Source organism: Gossypium hirsutum, chromosome A09 (genome assembly GCF_007990345.1).
Source record: "Gossypium hirsutum isolate 1008001.06 chromosome A09, Gossypium_hirsutum_v2.1, whole genome shotgun sequence".
Lineage (NCBI taxonomy): Eukaryota > Viridiplantae > Streptophyta > Magnoliopsida > Malvales > Malvaceae > Gossypium > Gossypium hirsutum.
In genome coordinates, this window is record NC_053432.1 from 5,593,878 (window position 1) to 5,619,179 (window position 25,302).

Below are 25,302 nucleotides of genomic sequence, written 5' to 3' on the forward strand. Positions count from 1 at the left end.
AATACTATTTTATAATTATTTTTAAGTTATAAAGTCGATAAAATGTTATTAATAAATTACATTAGTAATGATTAAACTATTTAAGAGGTTTGAACTTCGATTATTTTACTAGTTATCAATTTGAGCATTAACATTAATAACATACAAATTTTGGTCACCTAATAATTAGAAACTATGGATTGTGAATGTGTTAGTACCATGACATATATCAGATGATAATTCTGTCAATGTAACACATAATATTGCCCACGTTTTATTATAATTTTAAATAAAAATATTTTTTATAATTTTTATAATTAGGACTAAAATGATAAATTTTGTAAACATTGATAATTAAATTTGTTAATTTTTTTAAGATTTAGGATCAAATTGCTAGAATCTATAAATATTGGATGGCTCAATTTTGTATTAGGCGAATAAAACAAAACTCACATTAGACTTTTGTTAGACAACCAATAGAAGAGTGACTAAAATATTTAATTTCGAAAAATTAAATGACTAAAATAAAAAAATTGAATACTTTAATGACCAAAATAGAGAATAATTGGGTCACTATTCCTTTACTTTACCTTTTTTTTCGAAAATGAAATGGCTAGGAAATAGTTTTTTCAAGTAAAGATGGGGCCACTTCTTTGTACCATTGCTTTTTATGAACCTATTTTTATAAACATGTAGGAAATTGAGGTTGAATTTTAGATTTTGTATTTGAGTTCCTTGACACGATTAGCACAAATAAGAGTTTTTGAAAATCTAATTACCAGCGTGTCTACTAAGTAACACATAATTTTTAAAGAATATTTGGAGTTCACTTCATCCCTCATTTGAGGATGAAGATTGAAGGCGAAGATTTCCACAACAGTCCGTTAACCTTTCAAAGCAAGCCTTCAAGGTCGGGCTGAACTTGGAATCAAACGAAAATATAAGGATGACTTTGACTTTAAATTTATTTGATGTACCATTAATGTAGTTATATTTTTTTTATTAAATTTGAATCTATTCAAATAGAATTTAGTAAAACTTTTAAAAGTTTGAATTCAAAAAATCGAATGAAAATCCCCAAATTTAAAAGGACTTAAAAAATCAGAATGTATATTTCATGTAAAGCTGAACCCGAGTTTATATTAAAAATAAACATAACCAAATTGTAATTTTCAAACAAAACGATAATTCATTAAAATATTAATTGAGTCTAAAACTACATTAACAATATATTTTTTTTGAACCCTTCCATTTTTTAGGTGAGCCTTCAAGACAGGTCGGGCCATGATCAGGCCTAATTGGGGCCACTTCTTTATAGCATTGCTTTTTCTGGACCCAGTTTTATAAACATATAGGCAAATGTTAGATAAAGGCTCACAAAGACTTTGAACTTTCAAGTCAATAGTGATAGATTGATTTTGGGAATTTTTTCTATTTCCCTTTCTACTTGTGGAAATGGTTATTACTTGTTTTTTAAGTTCTTTTGGTCCTCAAGTATTTCCAAGGCATCAATTGTAAATAATTAACAGATATGATTTCAAATGTAAATTCCAAGTGTGTGATCTGAGTTAAAATATAGAACTAATGTATTACAAATATTTTTTTTTGATGAATAAGAAAAAACAGATAAAATAAAACATAATCATTTAGAATTAAACAATAAGGTTTCTGCGAACAGCTGTAGGTCCTCATTTCTTTCAAAAGCCATTTTGGCAATGCAATCCACTTCTATATTCTCTTCTTTAGGGATGTACTCTATTTTTCATTGGCTTGTTTCCAACAGAAACTGTTAAATACGTTTGATAAGTGCTGAATAAAATGTTGTTGAGATTGTTTCCTAGATGGCTTGAAGAACTTCCAGATTATCTATCCGAATCAGAACCTTGTTACCTCCCCTGTTCTTAAGAAGAATCAATCCGTCCAAAATACTTCAAAACTCAGTATTAAATCCGCCTATCTGAACATCAAACCCTATTTAAATTACCAATAAGCTTGAACGAATTAAGATGGAGGAGAACCCCCAATATTTAACTCCAGCCTGGCAGCTCATACAAAACACGAAAGCATAATTAATACTAAAATACATAATTCTCTTACCTTGGTTCGGCACTCCAAGGAATCATGATTTTATACTCTAATAAATTAATCAGTGAAGGAGATTTGACTTCAGTTTGGCTCACCACCATTTAGGGGTTTCTCTAGGAATGATCTTAATGTAAAAAATTTCTCATGGCAAGTGTTGGAACAATGGCAGCAGCAAACATCAAACAAAGTTACAACACAGTGTTTGCAAGACTGAAGCAAGAAGAATCGAAGCAAAGAAAGAGCAAAACAAAGCAAAAATTTGATCAAAATTGAATACTCAGCAAAGTTGTAACTGAACATTCATCATTTTCATTCAAATTTGAAATATAAAAGAGTTACAATGTACATTGACAGTTACCTAATGTATTTAACTGCCCCAACTAATACAAACCTAATCACTAGCCAAAAATAATCAAATATAGCTGACCAATCAGCTATTACATCAAAAGATCTTATCACTAACTTAAGTTTAACTAGTATTACAAACAAACTAAAATTGAACCGAACCAAATTACATCAAAACAAAACAGCAAAGTTGGTTGCTTCATTCGGTTCAAAAACCATTCGTGCGCACCAAGCAAAATGAGCTGAGCTCGATAGCTGCTGGTCTCGACAGTAGCAAGCTTCTGGCTCCATGTTGCATTGCAGTCCAGCTTTCAACACTCCTCCTTGGACTGTATGCAACACATTCCAATTGCACTTCTCAAAGATTCAAATCGAGCAACCCCTAAGGGCTTGGTCATTATGTCAGCCAATTGTGCTCCTGAGCTGCAATGCACAAGGCTGACTTCCTTTGCTTGTTCAGCCTCTCTAACAAAATGCAGTTTGATTTTAAAATGCTTAGTCTTACCATGGAACACAGGGTTCTTGGCTATTGCAACTGCAGACTGATTATCCACCCAAATTTCAGTTGCTTCATCTTGAGTTTCATTAAGGTCGTAAAGCAGCTTCCTTAGCCAAATGGCCTGATTAACTGCTCCTGCTGCAGCAATGTACTCTGCTTCAGCTGTGGACTGAGCAACAGTTTGTTGCTTCTTTGAACTCCAGCAAAACATGCCCAATCCAAGTGTGAAGAAGTATCCAGAGGTACTCTTCATGTCATCGAGAGATCCTGCCCAGTCACTGTCAGAGTAGCCTTCTAGTTTCAGTTGGTTCCGACTTTCAAACATTACACCAAAACTAGCAGTGCCCTTGATGTATCTAAGGACCCTCTTTGCTGCCTTCAAATGTGCCTCATTGCAACAATGCATAAATCTCGATAACAGGCTGACACCAAACATGATGTCTGGCCTGGTTGCTGTTAGATACAACAGACAACCAACTAGGCTTCGATAGTGCCTCTCATCAACCCTCTGCTGATCACCACTGCTAGTCAGCTTTTCTCCTTGAGCCACTGGTGTGCTGACTGCTTTACAGTTATGCATGCAAAATTTGTCTAGGATCTTCAAAGCAAATGAGTGTTGGCTGATGAAGATACCTCGATCAGACTGGTGCACTTCCATGCCAAGGAAGTAAGTCATGATCCCCAAATCTGTCATCTCAAACACTTGCTGCATTTGGACATTGAACTGATCAATGAGCTCAATTTTGGTCCCTGTCACAAGCAAATCATCCACATACAAGGAGACAATCAGCAAGGTTTCATGTTCTGACCTTTTAACATACAGAGTAGGCTCACTAAGGCTCTTTACACATCCAAGTTTGGTCAGGTAAGCATCAACTCTGTCATACCAGGCCCTTGGTGCCTGTTTCAGGCCATAGAGGGCCTTTCTCAACTTATACACTTTGTCCTCATGTCCAACAACTTCAAAACCTTCAGGTTGCTCGATGAAGATCTCCTCCTTGAGAAAACCATTCAGGAATGCTGATTTGACATCCAATTGGTGAACTCTCCACTGCTTCTGAGCTGCTAAAGCAAACAGCAGCTTAATTGTATCCAGTCTTGCCACTGGAGCAAAAGTTTCTAGGTAGTCAACACCATACTGCTGACTGTAGCCCTTCACCACAAGCCTGGCCTTGTGCTTGTTCAGTGAGCCATCAGCATTGTACTTGGCCCGGTACACCCATTAAACTCCTATGACCCTCTTGTGTTCTGGTCTGCTCACCAACTCCCAAGTCTGATTTTTGTTGATCATTTCCAACTCAGCTTCCATAGCTTTCATCCAGCTTCTGTTCTTAGCAGCCTCTTCAAAGTCTGAGGGCTCAATCACAGCAACATTGCACCTCTGATAGACATCAGCCAAAGTTCTGGTGCCCCTCACTGGTATATCATCGACAGCATCATTACTTGGTCCTTCTTCTACAGGTTCAGCAACCAAGTCTAACTGGTCCAATTCAGACAAGTCAGTCTCAAGACCATTCCAATTCCACACCTTTTCCTCATCAAACTTTACATCCCTGCTGACTAAAACCTTCTTTGCTGTAGGATCATACACTCTATAGCCCTTCTTGTTGCTGCTGTAGCCAACAAAGATTCCTGGAGTTGCTCTGCTCTCAAGCTTGGTCCTTTTCTCTACTGGAATAAGTGCATAACATACACAGCCAAACACTTTTAAGTGTGTTACCACAGGTTTAACTCCATGCCAAGCCTCAAAAGGAGTCTTATCCTTGACTGCTCTAGTTGGCAGTCTGTTGAGCAGATACACTGAGGTGTTGACTGCCTCAGCCCAAAACTGACTTGGAAGCTTGCCTTGAAACAAGAGGCACCTGGCCATGTTCAGTACAGTCCTATTCTTTCTCTCACAGACTCCATTCTGTTGAGGAGTATAGACTGTTGTGAGCTGATGGTGAATCCCAGCACTGTCACAAAGCTTCTGAAATCTCTCAGACACATATTCAGAGCCATTATCAGTCCTCAAGGCTCTAATTTTGCAGCCTGACTGATTTTCAGCATAAGCCTTGAATTTGCAGAAGGCTTCAAACACTTCTGACTTTTGCTTCAAGAAGTAGACCCAGCACAACCTTGTTAAATCATCTATAAACAGGGCAAAGTACCTGTTCTCACTGATTGAAGGTGTTCTCATAGGGCCACAAACATCAGAGTGCACCAATTCGAGCTTGTTTTGAGCTCTCCAAGCACTGTCAACAGGAAAAGGCAGTCTAGCCTGCTTACCAAGCTGACAAACCTCACAAACATTCCCACTAACTTCAATTTTTGAAATGTCATCAACCAAATTCAGCCTATGTAACAGATCGATGGATCTAAAATTTGCATGGCCTAGTCTCCTATGCCACAAGTCAGTGCTTTCAACAAGGCTGGTGTATGCCTTTCTTTCTATTTGGCTAACATCCAGCATGAAGCACCTATCAGTCATAGAGACTGTGACTAACTCCAGACCATTCATGTCTTGAACAATACAGCAACCATCCTTAAAAACCAATGTATAGCCCTTTTCAACTAATTGGCCTACACTAAGCAAATTCTGGTCTAAGTCAGGTACAAAAAACACTTCTGAGATTAGCTTGTTACCTGAACCAGTGCTAATCAACACACTGCCCTTGCCTTTAGCCTCAATCAGCCTACCATTTCCAATTCTAATCCTCGAGTGGAAGCTTCTGTCTAGGCCTTTGAACAGCTTCTCATCTGCTGCCATATGGTGTGAGCAGCCACTGTCTAGTAGCCAATCATTGCTGGCCTTGGTTGTGCCAACAAAACAAGTTGCTGTGAACACTTGCTCCTCCTGAGCTTGAATGTCCTCAGCAGGTCTAGCTTGTTGCAGAGCAACCTCCCTTGGTTTCCCCTTGCACACCTTCTCCACATGGCCAAACTGCTTGCATTTTTTACACTGAATATCTGGCCTAAACCAGCAATACTTTTCTGAATGTGTTGTCTTCTTGCAATGAACACATGGTGGGAACAGCCTTTTTGCTTCATCTCTTCCTGACTTGACCCTTCTATTGTGCCAAGGCTTCTTGCCTTTTGCACTCACACTCGAGCCTTCACTGGCTTTAGCCTGGAAAGCAGCTTCAGGATTCTCCTTCTGCCTATTTGCCCTTCTTTGCTCAAGTGCATACAGGGAGTTTATCAGCTCAGACAATGAAATGGCTGATAAGTCCCTCGAGTCCTCAAGTGAAGAGATTTTAGACTCAAATTTCTCAGGGAGAGTTGTAATAACCTTTTCAACAACTCTGCTCTCTGTGAAGTCCACTCCCAGGAGCCTAATGCTGTTGACAATGGCCATTATCCTGTCTGAGTACTGCTTGATGGTCTCAGACTCCTTCATCCTCAAATTTTCAAAGTCTCTCCTGAGGTTGATCACTTGCTGTTGCCTTGTCTTATCAGTCCCCATGAACTCCTCCTTCAGCTCCTCCCAAGCCTGCTTTGGTGAGTCACAGGCCATGATGCGAGTAAATATCACATCAGAGACTCCATTTTGCAAGCAGGCCATAGCCTTATGCTTCTTGGCTCGCTCCTCAGTATGTTGCCTCATCTGTGCAATGGTGGGATTGGCTCTCAATGGAGGTGGTTCAGCATCATTCTCGATCACACTCCAAAGATCATGTGCCTGGAGATAAGTCTTCATTTTAACTATCCAAATGTGATAGTTTTCTCCAGTGAACACTGGTGGAGGTGGTGGAGTGAAACTCATTCTGCTAAACTGATTTTAAGTGCTTCAATCTTACCAAATTTTGAACTTGCTGTTGGTTTTGATTCGAACACAACAGATTGCATACAAAGGCCCCTCAAAGACTCGGGCTCATGATACCATTTGTTGGAACAATGGCAGCAGCATACATCAAACAAAGTTACAACACAGTGTTTGCAAGACTGAAGCAAGAAGAATCGAAGCAAAGAAAGAGCAAAGCAAAGCAAAAATTTGATCAAAATTGAATACTCAGCAAAGTTGTAACTGAACATTCATCATTTTTCATTCAAATTTGAAATATAAAAGAGTTACAATGTACATTGACAGTTACCTAATGTATTTAATTGCCCCAACTAATACAAACCTAATCACTAGCCAAAAATAATCAAATATAGCTGACCAATCAGCCATTACATCAAAAGATCTTATCACTAACTTAAGTTTAACTAGTATTACAAACAAACTAAAATTGAACCGAACCAAATTACATCAAAACAAAACAGCAAAGTTGGTTGCTTCATTCGGTTCAAAAACCATTCGTGCGCACCAAGCAAAATGAGCTGAGCTCGATAGCTGCTGGTCTCGACAGTAGCAAGCTTCTGGCTCCATGTTGCATTGCAGTCCAGCTTTCAACAGCAAGCCGTAACGACTGGGCTCAAACCAAATGATAGAAGGAAGACCTTGACTTCGAGAGCAATGAAATTGTTTAAATAGGATTAAGTTATTATTAGGCTGGAAATCACTGACATACACCATTATCATAACCTACAGAAATAAGCTCAAAGATGGCCTCACCTGTTCATTTCACTACCCTTGTTCTATTTTATGTTTTGATTGCGGTCGTGGTTGCCATTGGTCCAACTTTGGGTACTGGTTCAACCAAATTGGCGACAACATCCTCCCTAGAGATGGAAGCAGAAGCTCTCCTCCATATTGCTTGGTGGCATTGGGACGTCAATCACAACCCGGAACATTGCAAATGGTAAGGTATATCATGCAATGAAGCTGGAAGCGTCACCCGCATTGATCGTCCATGGTTAAAGCTTACTGGAAGCATCCCGCCTCAAATAGGTGCTTTCTCATCCATCAAGTACCTCAATCTTTCTCTCAATAATCTAACAGGTGAGTTACCTCAATCTCTTGGAAAACTTACACATTTAAAAGGGCTCAGCCTTTCCAATTACTCTTTTGAAGGTTCTATCCCTTTAGGCTGGGGAAACTTGAAGAGTTTGAAACTGTTGGACCTATCACATAATCAAATTACTGGTCCTATTCCTTCTACCCTGTGCAACTTAACAAACTTGAAACAGTTGGACCTATCTGGAAACCAAATTATTGGCCCTATCCCTTCTACCTTGGGCAACTTAACCAACTTAGAATTGTTGAACCTATCTAGAAACCAAATTACTGGTCCTATCCCTTCTGCCTTGGGTAAATTAACCAATTTAAAAGAGTTGGACTTATCCTTTAATCAAATCACAAGGGCAATTCCTCCAACTTTGGGTGGCTTAAACAATTTGGAATTTTTACACTTCACTTCAAACAAAATTAGTAGTTTCATTCCATTGGAATTAGGAAACATGACGAGTTTGGTTGAATTGCTTCTCAATGAAAACAAGCTGAAAGGCTCAATCCCTCATGAAATTGGAAACTTAAAGAATTTGGTTGCATTGAATTTAAGTAACAACAATCTCAATCATCGGATTCCTCAATCCCTAACTACTTTATCCAAATTGAGCTACTTGTACTTGGATTCAAATTTTCTACAAGGTCCAATTCCTAGTGAAATTGGAAACTTGAAGAATTTGTTTGAATTGAATCTAAGTAAAAACAAGCTCAATGGTTTGGTCCCTTCATCACTAGCTAATTTATCTAGATTGAGCTATTTGTTCCTTGATTCAAATCTTTTAAAAGGTCCCTTACCATCTCAAATTGGGGGTTGCTTGCAAATATTGTCTTTGAGTAATAATCATATAAATGGAAGCATTCCCTCTGAAATTTTCAGTTACGGTCGTCATACTCTTAATCTCAGTCATAACTTCATCGAGGGAGAAATACCGCATCAATTTGATAGCGATAATAACATCAACATTTTGGATCTTAGCCACAACAATCTAATAGGCATGATTCCTGATTTTTCGTGGCGGTTGGAAGAGCTCAATCTGTCCTATAATTCTCTAGAGGGACCTATTCCAGAATACTTGAGTTCTCAGTTTTCATCTGATTCATTTTGGGGAAACAAGTATTTATGTGGAAACCTACCAGATTTCTCTCCTTGCCCTTCTACACCTATCAACAAGTTAAAAATTGTTGAAATCATTCTTCCAGTTCTCTGTTTTATGGCCTTCTTGGCTTTAGGAGTTTTACTCTTCCTTAGATCCAGAGCCAAAGATAACATTCCTGAACCAAATGTCACAAAAAATAGAGATTAGTTCTCAATCTTGAACTTTGATGGAAGAATTGCATTTTAAGATATCATTGAGGCGACCAACGACTTTGACATCCGATACTGTATTGGGATTGGTGGTTATGGTAGTGTTTATAGAGCACAATTACCAAGTGGAAAGATTGCTTCCTTAAAGAAACTACATCGTAGAGAATCAGAGTTCCTAGCTCTTAATAAGAGTTTCAAGAATGAGGCAAAAATGCTATCAGAAATATGACACAAGAACATAGTGAAGCTTCATGGATTTTGTCTCCATAGACGATGCATGTTTTTAATTTATGAATACATGGCTCGAGGGAGCTTATTTTGTGTCTTAGCAGACGATGTAGAAGCAATGGAGCTGGATTGGATCAAAAGAGTCAAGATAATCAAAGAAACAGCATGTGCTTTATCTTATCTGCATCATGATTGCCACTCACCAATAGTTCATCGAGACATATCAAGCAATAACATTTTATTGAACTCCAATCTTGAGGCTTGTGTCTCGGATTTTGGCACAGCTAGACTCATTGATCCTGATTCGTCTAATCAAACAATGCTTGTTGGAACCTACGGATATATTGCACCAGGTCAAGTTTCCAAACTTTGAGTCTGTTTTTGTTTTGTTATTCTACTATTTTATCTACTTTGGGTTCTAAGTATGCCTTATAGGTATTGAAAACTAGACCCCGATTCTTAAATCATAATGAAAAGTGGGATATTAGCTATTTTTCAAATGCTTGTGGTTAAAGACAAGCAACAGTTTATGGATATAGTGCCATGAATTATCACGTGCTGAAGTTCTTTTGTTATAAAGACTGTTGATTTTCTTTTGTTGTTAAATGCAGAACTTGCTTATACTATGGTTGTAACTGAAAAATGCGATGTTTATAGCTTTGGAGTATTGACACTTGAAACACTCATGGGAAAGCATCCTGGTGAACTCTTGGTGTCACTATCGACATCATCTTCCAAGAATATGATGTTAAGTGATATTTTAGATCCACGCTTATCGCTTCCAAGCGATCGAAGAGTGGCAAAGGATATTGTTTTCGCTGCAGCAATTGCCTCTGCTTGCTTAAGGTTGAACCCAAAGCTCCGACCAACAATGAAGTGTGTGTCTCAAGAGTTTCTTTCCCGGAAAAGACTGGTAGCAGATCGCCTTCAAGCTGTCTCTCTGTTGCAACTCAAGGACCATGATTTGTATATGGATGATGAAGGCAGAATTCCATCTCAGAATTTGGGGGAAATTGTTGAAATTCATGCTAGTTCTTCAACTTGATTTTCATGTAACAATGCAAGGCATCTTTGCGTTATTTTATCTTTTATTCCAGTCTTTCCATTCAATATCAATACTTCTAGTAGTGAATAGTGATTTAGAAATCATGTCTTATTAATCAGTACTTTTACAGAAGTTCATGGAGATTAGCAACCATGTTCTGCCAATCATTTTAACCTTGCCTAATGATTTTACCATAAACAGATGAAAGTATAAACAAAATCATTGGATAGTTACATATATTTGACAGATTGTTGCGAATTTGGATGTTGCAAATTCAGCAAAATTTAATTCAACAAGAACAATATTCATACACCTAAATAGTATCTAAAATCTATGTTCGGTTTAATCAATTTGCGCGTCAAGTAGTTGTCGTAACCACGATGTCTGTACGATTTGGAGAATGAAATCTGATTAAAATAAAAATAATAGAATTAATTAAAATAGAAATAAAAGTAAAAATAAACAGAAATAAAATTAGATTTAATAAATCAATATGATGATATTCTAGCTTTAGGCTCAATTCCGATTTCAAGTTCAAACCGGTCCTTTATAGCAAGTGTTCTTCAACCAATAAATCAATTATAATGATTGAAGATGCTTCAAACCATCAATCCTTTCGTGTATAAATTAATTATGAAAACACCCAACAATTAACTCTTACCAAACGAATAACCACAAAACATGTATCCACAATTTAACTCTTCGATAACATTGTGAACTAAAAGTGCTCAACTCAAATTTGGTGTTGTGTTTATATTAAATCCCTAATAGTCAACCCTGTATAAGCTTATGCTATTTCCACATCATATATTTTTTTCTTCATGCGAACTATTCAACACGAGGAAACCGAATCTAAATATTTTTTTAAATGGGTATCCATATAAAGCCCCAAAATATAGAGGGTTTGATGAAATAAATAATTAAGAAATAAGTCTTAGTCTTGATAGTTAAGTATTAAGTATACTCCCTGAGATCAAACACCATCTTTCTCATTTCTTTTCTTTTTTTTAAGCAACCTAGGATGAATTTCACATTAGAATAAATAGTATTTAGAATGTAAATATAATAAGTATGGGTAGTAACTTAATTGGTTAGGCCTTTTCATTACTTTTGTTACATCCAAAGTTCAAGTCATGTCAACTTCACCCATTTCTATTTTATTTTCGACAAAAGGGGTAAATTACTTAAAAGATTGAAAATCTAGCTATTTAATCCCATTTCCTAATTACATTAGAATTTTGATTTATTTCTTTTATTCCAATTAGAATTTCTCCCTCTAATCTATAAATATCTTCATCTTTTCTTTTCTCCCCCTTTTCTTTTTCATCATATTTCACATTATTTTATTATTGAAAATTATTTATTTGCTTACCCTGAATCAAAATCATTCCTTGTGCAACCCGTTTCTTCACTGGTTGTTGAATTTATCATTGATAACCTTCGAAATCTCATCAAAGGTCTGTAAGTATTCTCATTTCCAATAAGTAGAACCCATAAATTCTAAAATAACATCGTTCTTGTTAATCTTTCAACTCAAATACGAATCTTTTACGAGTTTTCCCAAAAATCTTGATAATTTTGATAAATCTTGGAAACTATTGTTGATTCTCATATAAATCCCGTTTGAAGGACCCATTCCAAGTACCATGGATCATATCTAGGCACAAGGAATGACATTCGAGATCCCAGAGACAAGTGTGTGTTCCTTCGCGAGTAAATCAGATGAAAATCGAGCCTGGAATAGGGCTACATAGCCAGCCACAAGGGCGTGTAGGCCACCCGTGTGGACCACACATCCCTATTAAACAACTATGTCCCCTTAAACCCCTAGAATTTTCACTTCTCACATGGCCTAGAACCCTCCACACGACCTGCTACACAGTTGTGTCTCCCCTATAGGTTGATTTTTCAAACAACCACAGTCTTTCACACGACCTAGCCACACGGTCGTGTACCCCTTCCAAATGGTCCAGTCACATAGGCATGTGTCCTCTGTAATTCAAAATTTACAGTTTTGACCTAAAATTTTATGTTTTGATCAAATTAGTCCCTAAACAAGTTCCGAACTAGTTTTAGTGAATTAAATTATGCAATTAGGTCCTTGATGATATGAAATATGTTAGAATCCCTGATTGATCGAATTAATATGAAATTTATTTTTCTTTATATATATTTGTATGAATTATGAATAGTATATGTTACTATTGTATCTATACTTGCAATCGTATGAATGATATGCCCTATGATACTGTTATCCCAAATATATGAAAAGCATGACTTTTGGCTATTGAGTTGATATGTTATAAGCATATTGATTGCTATTGTACTATCCTGTTAAAAGCATAATTAAGTGCTACCATATTAATCTATTTAAGGTTGCCATATTGCATTGTATGGGGTGGGACGATGTGAATGGAGGAAGTTGAGTAGTTTATCTACACCGTTGAGTGGTTTATCCACATCGTTTTAGCAAATTTTATCTGCACCATTTGAGTGGTTTAACCACACCGTATTAGTAGTTTCAATCTGCATACATGTTGTGCATCCACAACCTTCTGGTAGCTTGTTTGAAAAAAAAATTGTTTTATCAAAAAAAAACTCGGTAGTTCATCTACCCATTTTTATTACTGGTGGTTTATCCACAATGAGTGGTTCATCCACAACTATGAGTGGTTTTATCCACAACATGGTGTAAAGGTAGAGAAGTTCTGGAGAACTCCTACTACGGTATGTAGAGGTGAGATAGGAACATTTTCTTATAAATTGAAATTGCATTGTACTTATAAGCATTTGCATTGTTGAGAATATTGAGATATTATGATAATAAGTTAATCTGAAATACCAAAATTTCGAGTTGCTATTCAAATTGTGTTTATCCTTTGAACATTGAGATATATTATGTTGATGAATTGATCTGATTTACCGATATTCTATATTGTTAGTTAATTATGGTTTATCCTTTGAAGTTGATATTTTGTATGTTTTGTCTATTGTTTGTACCGATTTTCTTGTGATGGAACTCAGACTGAGCTTCATAGCTCACTCACTTTTTTATTTCCATCTTTTTAGATAACCCACCAAGTTAGGACGCAGACTCAACATACGAAAAGCTCGTCTTGGGTTTATTTATTAAAATATTTTGGATTTATTATTTGAAATTTTCCTTTATTCAGGAACTGTAATATTTTATTTAAATCATGACATCAAACTTAAGTTTTGATTTTATTTAGCATGCATGACGTTTAACTTAATTTAAGATATGATTTTAATTTATTAAACATGAAATATAGTTTTAATAAAACTACGTTAAAAATCACTTTTCTGTTGCTTGGTCATAATTAAATTCTATCTAATAAGTAAGCTAGAAGTTAACTAAATTTTCAATTTCGAGAAATATTAAATTAATCGTATTTTGTCAATCCCATGAGTCGTTTTCTAAAAATAGACTAAGTTTTTTTTCCTAAAGATAAATAAATGTTTTAAAATGACTATTTTACAGGTTATCGATCGTACTAGGCTATTTCAATGGTTGATGTAATTTTCCGAATTCGGGTCTAACGTCTACTCCAAGTTAAGGAGGTTACAATCCACATTGTTTCCGCAAGTTGCTAAGTAATAGAGTAGTATTATTTTGTAGTAATAGGTACCAGAAAACTTTTTTATTTTAATTTTCTCAATAAAACTTTATTAATAAAAAAAGTAGTATTGAAAGTAGCATTCAGATTGTTTTAACAAAAAAAAAGTAGTAATTTCACTAACAATTTTACCATTAAAAAATTAGTAGAAATTGAAAAAAAAAGGTAAGTAGGGTGAGTGTTTGATCAAAATGAGTAGAGTGAAAAAAATTTGAAATTAGTTAGTTTGCTAAGTTCTATGATAAACCATAATATTTATGTAACACCCCCTAACCCCAAACCCTCCCCAAAATAGGGTTACAGAGCATTACCGGACGTATCGGACATTTACAATTAATATACACATAAATACCAACACAACCAGATACACTAATAATTTTCCAAATTTAAACATTTACATATTATCCAATATTTAATTCTATTCAAATATCAAATATCATCAAATAAATCAATTTCATACCAAATTAACCAAATTCTATTATATATCATAACCAAACCTAAATCTATTTATTTCATCCTTACATTTACAATTTCTAAATGAGACACACATAAGACATCCTAGGTACATGCCTTTACCAATAATTAACACACTTTACCTTATTGAATTCGGGATCGGCCTAGGATGCTGATTCAACGTTCTATCATTACTTAACCTGGGCACGGAAACAAACCGTATGCTGAGTATAGGTATACTCAGTGGTATTTCTATAATCTGAACATTTAATAATATAACAAATACTTAAGATCATAATAACAATTACAATTATTCAATTATTTATTTCATAGATAAATTTCAACTACTTACCATATAAATTCTATATAAATCATATAATAAACACAATAACATAATTGTTCAATTCTTAAATAAATCCATTATTATTTATTCCATTCTTTCACTTACTAATCGGTATAGCTTTCCTTAATTTATTCACAATTCAATATCAATAAACTATATTCAACTATACACTTATCAATCATATTCCATTTTAATCCATTTCAATAACAGTCAATTTCATTTATATCATATCAACTTACTATCCCTAATAGCTTTCACTATATACATATGATTCATATATCTCAAATCACATTTCAATTCATCAAATGGCATCATATATCATCAATTCGAGCTCCAATCATTTCATGAACCTTTGGTTCATGTTTTCAATCTCATATCTCAATTTTCAATTCTCAATTCAATTTCTTGTTTCATTTCAATAGCTTGATCAATCAATTTTATTCGATTTATCTTTTCACTTATTTACCCCTATTAACAAGACTCGGACCTTGGCCGATACACGGATCCAACCAATCACACCAGTTTGGCACCCAGTGCCTCATCGGATAGTTCGAAGCAAAGTTGACACCCAGTGTCTCATCGGCCTAGCCGAAGAAAGTTGGTACCTAGTACCTCATCGAATCTATCCGAAGAAATATAATGACATCCAGTGTCTCATCGACTCGAGGTCGAAGTATCCCTGAACTCTTCCAATCCTATGGCATGCCAACTATATCTGACCTAGCCTGATACTGTTAATAGGGTATTTGATTCACTTTCTCAATTCAATAATTCTTTCACCAATATACCATTCTAATAATCACATATATTCACACATTTTCAAAATTTCATACTGTCGAAACCATTTTTAAATCGAGTTTTAAAAAATGAGAATAGACTTTAAAAAACAAAAACAGGAGTCGCCACCAATCTTTTTAGGTGTGATTGGATCACCTTTAAAACATTTTGTTTTAAACTCATTAGTTTTGGTCTACGTAATAAAAAGAACGGGTTCGGGAGTCGGTTACATACAAGGAAGGATTAGCGCGCTCGTAACGCTCAAAAATTGGTACCTAATTAATTATCAAATGTCTTTAAGGTCGGAAATTTAAAATTTTTAAGATACAATCCTCTTTAAAATATTTTGATTTTGAAAATTGGGATTCACTTATATCAAAATATTGATACTAAGTTAGCCTTTTTGGAAATCCCTATCTCGAAACGACAAAATGCCACATCCAGTAAGTTAGGACACAACACTTTGAAATTCCAAGACAGTTGCTCGTTTTTTGAAAATCTTAAAAAACTTAGAAGGGTACTTGACTATTCGAACTCAACGAGAAAAGTTGCAACCCAATAATGTAACGCCCCAATTTTCGGGAATTCTGTGAATGTTGGCAAAATTTCATGCTTTAATTTTGTCATTTGTGAGTGAAATTATGAAATAGGACCTATGTGAAAATGTTTAAAAATGCTATAGGCTAAATTGAAGTGACCAAATAAATAGGAGTGCAAAATAGGAGGATTTGCATGACAAACCTCCCATTTTACATGAAGTGGCCAGCCATCATGTTGTTGTAGACAAAATGTACACTTGATATCCATAATTTATGGTACAAATTGATACAAATTGATAATAGGTTAGGTAAATGTTCCATGATAATGGGTTAGGTAAATGTTTCATGACAATGGGCTAGGTAAATATTTCATGATAAGAATTTCATGTCTTTTGTATTAAAGAATTAAATGGATGAAATATGAAGTTTTATTAAAAGAAAAAAGGGTGAAAAGAACAAAGTTTTGTCCATCTTTGTTCATCATAGCTGAAAGCTAGAGAAGAGAAAGGAGAGGAGAAAGCTCTTGAGTGTTCGGTGACTTGGGGAAGAAAATTGAAGGTAAGTTCATGGTAGTTGGCTTCTATCTTGATGTTCATGGTAGTTGGCTTCTATCTTGATGTTCATGAGTTCTTCTTGATTCTACCTTAACTCTTGAAGCATATTTTGGTTTTTGGTTGTGTTGTGAGCATTTGGTCATGAATTAAAATGAAGGAAATGGTTGTTGTTTCATGTTCTTTTGATGAAAAATGGAAGATATGTGAAGTTGAGCCAAACAAATGAGCATGCATGTGCCTTAGATGCTAAAGGGAAAATCGGCTAACATGTTGTGCTTTAAAATGATGAAATGGAGATTATGCTTAAGTAAAAATCATAGATATGTGATGATTGATTGGTGATATACATGTTTAAATAACATGCATGCAAGATAGGTGTATGAAAGAGTGATTTGGTAATAAATCTGCTTGGGACAGCAGCAGTAACGTGACTTTGGAAAATCACCATAAATTGTGGGAGATGAATTAGAAGCTGAATAAATTATGTAATTAAAGCTTAATGAGTCTAGTTTCAAATGAAATAAACTATAACATATTTTGAATTCTGTACAATGAGAAATTTGATTTGTAATGAAGAGTGGTCAGATTAGTCAAACAGTGAAACATGAGAAACTTTAAGAAAAATCTGGTATTGATTGGCCATACCAAAAATTCTGAAAATTTTATGGATAGAAGATATATGAGTCTATTTTCAGGGAAAATTAACGGCACTTTATTTGGAGTTTCGTAGCTGCAGTTATAAATGATTTCGTGACTGTTGCTCAGGAAGACAGCTTGCAGTGAAATTGTGATTATGTGGTAAACATTGACAAAAATTTGTTAATGAGTTGCTTATTGATTTCTTATAAGCTTACTATGATCTGTAGGTGTGGTTGGCCGAATATCGTAAGGGGTTAATACGTAGTTTGTATTTGAATAGTTAGATTAACGTGTTAGTAATCCAATTGTAGGCGGTTCGTGTGTGGATCTCGTCAGCATATCGTCGCAAACAGGTGTGTAACTAACACCCTCTTTCTTAGTCTAGATCGGCAAAAGTCGAAAAGCCGAAATGCCAAAAACCGGTATTTTGTAGATTTGCGAGTGTGCGAATGCTCGTGAGGTAAATCGATTAATGTTTTTGGTAAGCTGCAATGTTTGGAATGCAAAGTGCATGATTTCTGTGCCCTCGATATTTTTGGGCTTAATGGGCCAAAATTGGAATGATGGGCCAAAGGACCCAATTCGGTAAGAACCCTCGGTAGTGATTCTATTAGTGCGTAAAAGGTAGGAATATGCATGAAAAACCCTAAAATAGATAAATTATTGAAATACCTTTAAAAGTAGAAAATTTACAGTTTTACCCTTAGTAGATAAATTACCGAAATACCCCTAGGGTTAAATTGACCTAAATGCATGTTTGACTGTTGTTATTTGCTGCATGCCATGTTGTTATTATCTGATGCATGGGGTTGAGATATTGACGGAGGAAGTACTGAAAGTGGCTTGTCCACGTACTGGAGGCTTTGCTTCAATTTACTGTTAACTGAGCAGCAAGGCTGCAACTGTGGAGTGTTTGGCTGGGTGGGTTGAGCTATTCCCCACATGGAGTGTAGGGCTGGTACGGGTGGAGTGTAGTGGTTGGTGGGTTGAGTAGTCTCCCCAAATGGGCTTGCATATGTTTACTGATGTTGCATGTATTTTGAAATGGGCCTATGGGCCATACTGTTATCTGAATAAGGGGCTAAGGCCCAGTTTATTGTAATCTGAAAATGGCTCTAGCCCAGTACCACTGTTACCTGAATGGGCTTAGGCCCAATAGGCTTGAGCTGACTTGGGCTTTGAATGGGTTTTCCTTACACACTGAGTTTCACCAAACTCACCCCTTTTATTTTCATCCACGCAGGAAATCCTCAACCATAGTGGGCTTGGAGCTGTGAGGGAATTCGGAGTGGCCACCCGTTCTGAAAGTTTGATTTTCTTCTGGTGAACTGGACATCATTTTATTTACGTTTGAAGTTTTGGGTTTTTAAATGTAATAAGGCCGCTTAATTATTTTTAATGGTTTTAATATGTATTACTAAGATGGGTATTACTTATTTTAACTGTTGAAATTGGATAGCTTTAGGGCGCGTTTTCAAAAACAACAGTTGATTTCAAAATAACACGACAACAAGCAAAGCTTCCGCAATGAAAGTATTTTCCAAAATTAATCACTTTTCCTAAAAATGACTTAATCAAATCGGTTTCCTAGAAATATCCATGACGTTAAGGTGTGGCAATGGTGGTATGCATGTCTAGGATTGGATCCGAAGGGAGCTTGGTACTTAAGCAGTCCGATGGACTCACCACCTCTTTTTCGGTTTCCTACCTGGTGCACGGCTTCCATTCACTTTAACCTATAATGAAATTATCTTTTAAAACACTAAGTAGGTTTCTCTGGATCAATAATATAAAATGTTTTTAACGCTTTGATGTGGCATGTCGGATCCAGCCATAACGTCTGGGCCGGGTTTGGGGTGCTACATTTAGTGGTATCAGAGCCAGGTTACAACAACTCGACTGTGGATCGGGTCCAAAAAGGGTTTTCAAAACTTTATGCCAAAAAAAGGGTATTTTTGGAAAAATCTGACTTTTGTAATTTCCTGTTTAAAAGAGATAATCTCCGAACTTGTTTTTTTACACAAATGTTTGGAAAATGGATTTCAAAAAGTCTAAATCTTTTGAGTTTTTCTGAAAACTGATGATGTGGCACTCTGAATCCCCGGCACCAAGGCTGTAAGTACTATTCTGTTTTATATACTAAACTGTACTGTAGTTAGTACTAAACCTTAGAGATAGTACTATAGATAATATAGCGTAAAGGCTACGAAACTGAGACTGTAGGGTAAACTAAGCCCTAGGAAACTAAGACAGTAGCTAAACTGTGGTTACGCGAGAACAACTCTGAAACCTTATCTGTTCATAAGATATTCTGTAATAAACAGTGGAAACAGTAAACTAACTGCATAAAATTTGTAATAAGATAAATCGATATGAGTACGAGAGTTACTCGGGGAAGAGACCGTGGTCGAGGCCGTGGTCGAGGCCGAGGTAATACTCAAGCTGGATCTTCGTCTTCTGAACACATACCCGCTGGAGTAGCACGACCACCACTGGTGGATGAGAATGGGCCGTATGATCGGGCTGCGGGGGATAACACTCTGTCCCAGGCCATGTTAAGAGTTTTGGAAAGCGTGGCCAGAGCTAATATCGGGCCCATGAATAGGGGGTCCATTTCTGAGCGACTCCGGGCCAATGGAGCGGAAGTTTTTAGGGGTGTATCTGGAGTAGCCCCAAATGTGGCTGAGTACTGGCTGGAAGCCACGGAGCGGGGAATGGATAACTTGGACTACTCAGTAGAGCAAAAGTTAAAAGGAGCAGTATCCTTACTACGGGACGAGGCGTATCAGTGGTGGATCACTGTGAAAGAGGGTACCCCAGCTGAGAGGGTAACTTGGGAGTTGTTTAAGCAGTCCTTCAAGGCGAAGTATGTCGGAGTTAGCTATGTGGATGCGCGAAGGAAAGAATTCCTGAACCTGACCCAGGGTGGTAAGACTGTTGCTGAATATGAGGCAGAGTTTCTGCGATTGAGCCGGTATGCTAATGGTATTGTCTCTACCGAATATGAGCACAGTGTTCGCTTTGAGGATGACCTCAGGGATGAGCTAAGGGTGCTTATAGCTCCGCAAAGAGAGCGCGATTTTGCTGCACTGGCAAAAAAGGCTAAGATAGCCGAAGAGGTGAAGCAAGCTGAACGAAGGAACCGTGACAGGGATTAAAATTGGTTCAGGAGAGATGCTGGACCAACTGGTGCTGCAAACCGGAATGTTAAGAGAGCTAGGATGGAAGAACCAGTTCGAGCGGTTTCGGTGAATACTGTTAGACCACAAGCCTGTGGAGATTGTGGTAGAATACATCTGGAGGAATGTTGGAAACATTCTGGGGCTTGTCTTCATTGTGGATCAAAGGAACATAAGATCAGGGATTGTCCTAAGAGGCCAGCTCAGGCTCAAGTGGTTGAACAAAGGGCTGTGCAACCCGTGCAAACAGCGCGAGGTGGACCGTCGCCGTCGAGAGGTCATGGCCGAGGTCACGGTGGCAATGGCCATGGACGTGGGGCACCTGGCAAGGGTACTGTTAACACTGAGGCTCGTCAGCCAGCTTTGGTATATGCTGCTCGTCGCCACGAGGAGGGTGACGCACCTGACGTCATAACTGGTACATTTTTTATTTCTAGCATGCCGTATACTGCCTTGGTGGATGTTGGATCTACTCATTCCCATGTTGCATGTGCCATATCTGGGTCGTTGGGTGTGCACTCTGAGGAGATTGTGAGTGGGGTATCTGTACTAAGTCCTTTGGGTCACTCGGTTAGGGTAGACAAACTGTATAGGGATGTACCCTTAGAAACTCAAGGTAGGATTTTCCCTGGAGATATGATGGAGTTACCGTTTGGAGAGTTTGATCTTATTTTGGGAATGGACTGGCTTGTTAAGCATAAAGCGACCCTGGATTGTGCTGCTAAACGAATGGTGTTAAGGACCACAAAGGATGAGGAAGTTATAGTGATAGGTGAGCGAAGGGATTATTTGTCCAATGTGGTGTCGGCATTAAAAGCCGAGAAGTGGATTCGGAAAGGTTGTGAGGCCTATTTGGCATTTGTAAGTCAGTTGGAAGAGGAGAGACTGACAGTGGATAAGGTTAAGACTGTAAAGGAGTTCCAAGATGTTTTTCCGGAGGAGCTTCCAAGATTGCCTCCGAACCGAGAAGTGGAGTTTGGAATCGACTTATTGCTTGGAACGACACCTGTGCTATTCGTGAGTTGGTCATTACGAGAAGTGGAGAAGTGGAGTTGGTGGAGCTAAAGGCACAAATTCAAGAGTTGTTGGATAGGGGCTTCATTAGGCCAAGCGTGTCTCCATGGGGAGCACCGGTGCTATTCGTGAAAAAGAAGGATGGTACGATGCGGATGTGCATTGATTATCGCCAGTTGAACAAACTGACGATTAAGAATAAGTATCCACTGCCAAGGATTGATGATCTGTTCGACCAGCTTAGAGGAGCTTCGGTATTTTCCAAGATTGACCTTCGATCTGGATACCATCAGTTAAGGGTAAAGGAAGTGGATATTCATAAGACAGCATTCAAGACTCGATATGGTCATTACGAGTTCCTGGTTATGCCGTTTGGGTTAACGAACGCACCTGCCGCTTTCATGGATCTAATGAATCGAGTGTTCCAACCTTACTTGGACCGATTCGTGGTTGTTTTCATCGATGATATTCTGGTATACTCGGAAACCGAGGAGAAATATGAGGAGCATCTACGTATTGTGCTGCAAGTGCTGAGAGAGAAGGAACTGTATGCAAAGTTTAGTAAGTGTGAATTTTGGTTGCGAGAAGTGGCTTTTCTAGGTCATGTGGTTTCTGCTGAAGGAATTTGAGTGGATCCTCGAAAAGTTGAGGCAGTTCTGGGATGGAAGCCACCAAAATCAGTATCAGAAATTTAGAGTTTTCTGCGTTTGGCAGGCTATTACCGAAGGTTCATAAAAGGATTTTCTCTGATTGCTGCACCATTGACAAAACTGTTAAAAAAAGGGGTAGCATTTGTCTGGACTGAGAGTCAGCAAAAAGCTTTTGACCATTTGAAAAAGGTATTAACTGAAGCACCAGTGTTGATTCAACCGGAGTCTGGGAAGGGCTTCACTGTGTACAGCGATGCGTCACATGTGGGGTTAGGATGTGTACTGATGCAAGAGGGTAAGGTGGTCGCTTATGCTTCGCGGCAGCTTAAGTCTCATGAAGCGAACTACCCTACGCATGACTTAGAGCTAGCAGCAGTGATCTTCGCGTTGAAAATCTGGAGACATTTCTTATATGGAGAAAAGTGTATCATATATACGGACCATAAGAGCCTAAAGTATCTGTTAACTCAGAAGGAGTTAAACCTTAGGCAATGAAGATGGGTAGAGTTGCTTAAGGATTACGACTGTTCGATTGAGTACCACCCAGGTAAGGCTAACGTGGTGGTTGATGCATTGAGTCGAAGGGTTGTTTCTGATTTGAGAGCGTTGTTTGCACGTTTGAGTCTGTTTGATGATGGAAGTCTGTTAGCAGAATTGCAAGTGAGGTCTATTTGGACTGAACAGATTAAAGAAAAATAGTTGAAGGATAACTCGTTGGTTCTTCGATTTCAGCAAGTTGAGAAGGGTGAGAATGAGGATTTTGGACTGAATACTGAAGGAGTTTTATGCTTCCGAGGAAGAATTTGTGTTCCGAAGGACTCTGACTTGAGACAGTCAATATTGAAGGAAGCTCATGGGGGACTTTGTGCCATGCATCCTGGAGGGAATAAGTTGTATCACGACTTGCGAGAACTGTACTGGTGGCCTGGGCTTAAACGAGAAGTAACGGAGTTCGTGGGGAAATGTCTGACATGCCAGCAAGTGAAAGTTGAACATCAATTTCCTTCTGGATTACTACAACCGGTGAAAATTCCATTGTGGAAGTGGGAGAGAGTCACTATGGAATTTGTGAGTGGGCTACCTTTGACACCCACCAAGAAAGATTCTGTGTGGGTAGTGGTGGATAGGTTAACAAAATCTGCCCATTTCATACCAGTTCGTACTGATTACTCCCTACAAAAGTTGGCTAGGTTGTATGTGGCAGAGATAGTGCGACTACATGGAGTGCCAGTGTCGATTATTTCCGATCGAGACCCTAGGTTTACATCTCGATTCTGGAAGAAGTTGCAAGAGGCATTGGGTACACGTTTGGATTTCAGTACTGCCTTTCACCCACAGACAGATGGACAGTCAGAGAGGGTTATTCAGATTTTGGAGGATATGTTAAGGGGTTGTATCATCGATTTTCGTGGGAGTTGGGAGGACTACTTACCATTGGCGGAGTTTGCATACAATAACAGCTACCAAGCAAGTATTCAGATGGCTCCATATGAGGCACTTTATGGGTGGAGATGTCGTACGCCTACATGTTGGACAGAGTTGGGTGAACGACAAGTGCTTGGACCGGAGTTGGTGGCAGATACTGAAAGTAAGGTTATGTTGCTAAGAGATCGATTAAAGGAGGCATCTGATAGACAGAAGTCGTATGCGGATCTAAAGCGCAAAGAGATAGAGTTCGCAGTTGAGGATATGGTTTTCTTAAAGGTTTCACCTTGGAAGAAGATCTTGAGATTCGGCAAGAAAGGTAAATTGAGTCCGCGGTTTATAGGGCCTTATCGGGTTCTTAGGCGGGTAGGGCCAGTAGCGTATCAGTTAGAGTTACCACCAGAGTTAGACAAAATCCATGACGTCTTTCATGTGTTTATGTTAAGACGATATCAATCGGATCCCTCACATGTTGTGCCAGTGGAGGAGATTGAAGTAAGGAATGATTTGACCTTTGAGGAAGAACCCATACAAATTTTAGATCGAGAGGTTAAAGTTCTAAGAAGGAAGTCGGTTCCGTTGGTAAAAGTACTGTGGCGTAATCATGGAAGGGAAGAAGCTACTTGGGAATCAGAAGAGACTATGCGTCAACAATACCCTCAACTATTTGGATCAGGTAAATTTCGAGGCTGAAATTTCTTTAAGGGGGTAGAGTTGTAACGCCCTAATTTTCGGGAATTCTGTGAATGTTGGCAAAATTTCATGCTTTAATTTTGTCATTTGTGAGTGAAATTATGAAATAGGACCTATGTGAAAATGTTTGAAAATGCTATAGGCTAAATTGAAGTGACCAAATAAATAGGAGTGCAAAATAGGAAGATTTGCATGACAAACCTCCAATTTTACATGAAGTGGCCAGCCATCATGTTGTTGTAGACAAAATGTACACTTGATATCCATAATTTATGGTACAAATTGATACAAATTGATAATGGGTTAGGTAAATGTTCCATGATAATGGGCTAGGTAAATGTTTCATGATAAGAATTTCATGTCTTTTGTATTAAAGAATTAAATGGATGAAATATGAAGTTTTATTAAAAGAAAAAGGGGTGAAAAGAACAAAGTTTTGTCCATCTTTGTTCATCATAGCTGAAAGTTAGAGAAGAGAAAGGAGAGGAGAAAGCTCTTGAGTGTTCGGTCACTTGGGGAAGAAAATTGAAGGTAAGTTCATGGTAGTTGGCTTCTATCTTGATGTTCATGAGTTCTTCTTGATTCTACCTTAACTCTTGAAGCATATTTTGGTTTTTGGTTGTGTTGTGAGAATTTGGTCATGAATTAAAATGAAGGAAATGGTTGTTGTTTCATGTTCTTTTGATGAAAAATGGAAGATATGTAAAGTTGAGCCAAACAAATGAGCATGCATGTGCCTTAGATGCTAAAGGGAAAAATCGGCTAAAATGTTGTGCTTTAAAATGATGAAATGGAGATTATGCTTTAAAATCATAGATATGTGATGATTGATTGGTGATATACATGTTTAAATAACATGCATGCAAGATAGGTGTATGAAAGAGTGATTTGGTAATAAATCTGCTTGGGACAGCAGCAGTAACGTGACTTTGGAAAATCACCATAAATTGTGGGAGATGAATTAGAAGCTGAATAAATTATGTAATTAAATATTAATGAGTCTAGTTTCAAATGAAATAAACTATAACATATTTTGAATTCTGT

The 25,302-nt window shown here is 37.5% G+C and overlaps 2 protein-coding genes across 2 annotated transcripts; both read left to right on the top strand.

Annotated features, from left to right (window-relative positions):
- The first annotated feature begins 7,435 nt into the window (after positions 1-7,435).
- Positions 7,436-9,313, top strand: LOC107942968 (LRR receptor-like serine/threonine-protein kinase SIK1). Its single transcript, XM_041076102.1, has 4 exons — positions 7,436-7,517; positions 7,638-7,772; positions 7,860-8,984; positions 9,123-9,313. The coding sequence occupies exons 1-4, from the start codon at positions 7,436-7,438 to the stop codon at positions 9,311-9,313; spliced, it is 1,533 nt and encodes a 510-aa protein (XP_040932036.1).
- A 69-nt stretch (positions 9,314-9,382) lies between these two features.
- On the top strand, positions 9,383-10,357 carry LOC121203234 (MDIS1-interacting receptor like kinase 2-like). The gene is made up of 2 exons (XM_041076103.1): positions 9,383-9,665; positions 9,924-10,357. The coding sequence occupies exons 1-2, from the start codon at positions 9,383-9,385 to the stop codon at positions 10,355-10,357; spliced, it is 717 nt and encodes a 238-aa protein (XP_040932037.1).
- The last annotated feature ends 14,945 nt before the right edge of the window (positions 10,358-25,302 follow it).

What these genes read in the sequence shown, in the direction of transcription:
- LOC107942968 (XM_041076102.1), top strand. Translation starts at nt 7,436, where the DNA reads ATGGCCTCACCTGTTCATTTCACTACCCTTGTTCTATTTTATGTTTTG. An exon ending in TTCTCTCAATAATCTAACAG is followed by an intron (nt 7,773 to 7,859) that starts GTGAGTTACCTC and finishes CTATCCCTTTAG; the next exon opens with GCTGGGGAAACTTGAAGAGT. An exon ending in AATCATTCTTCCAGTTCTCT is followed by an intron (nt 8,985 to 9,122) that starts GTTTTATGGCCT and finishes TTGCATTTTAAG; the next exon opens with ATATCATTGAGGCGACCAAC.
- LOC121203234 (XM_041076103.1), top strand. Translation starts at nt 9,383, where the DNA reads ATGGCTCGAGGGAGCTTATTTTGTGTCTTAGCAGACGATGTAGAAGCA. An exon ending in CTACGGATATATTGCACCAG is followed by an intron (nt 9,666 to 9,923) that starts GTCAAGTTTCCA and finishes TGTTAAATGCAG; the next exon opens with AACTTGCTTATACTATGGTT.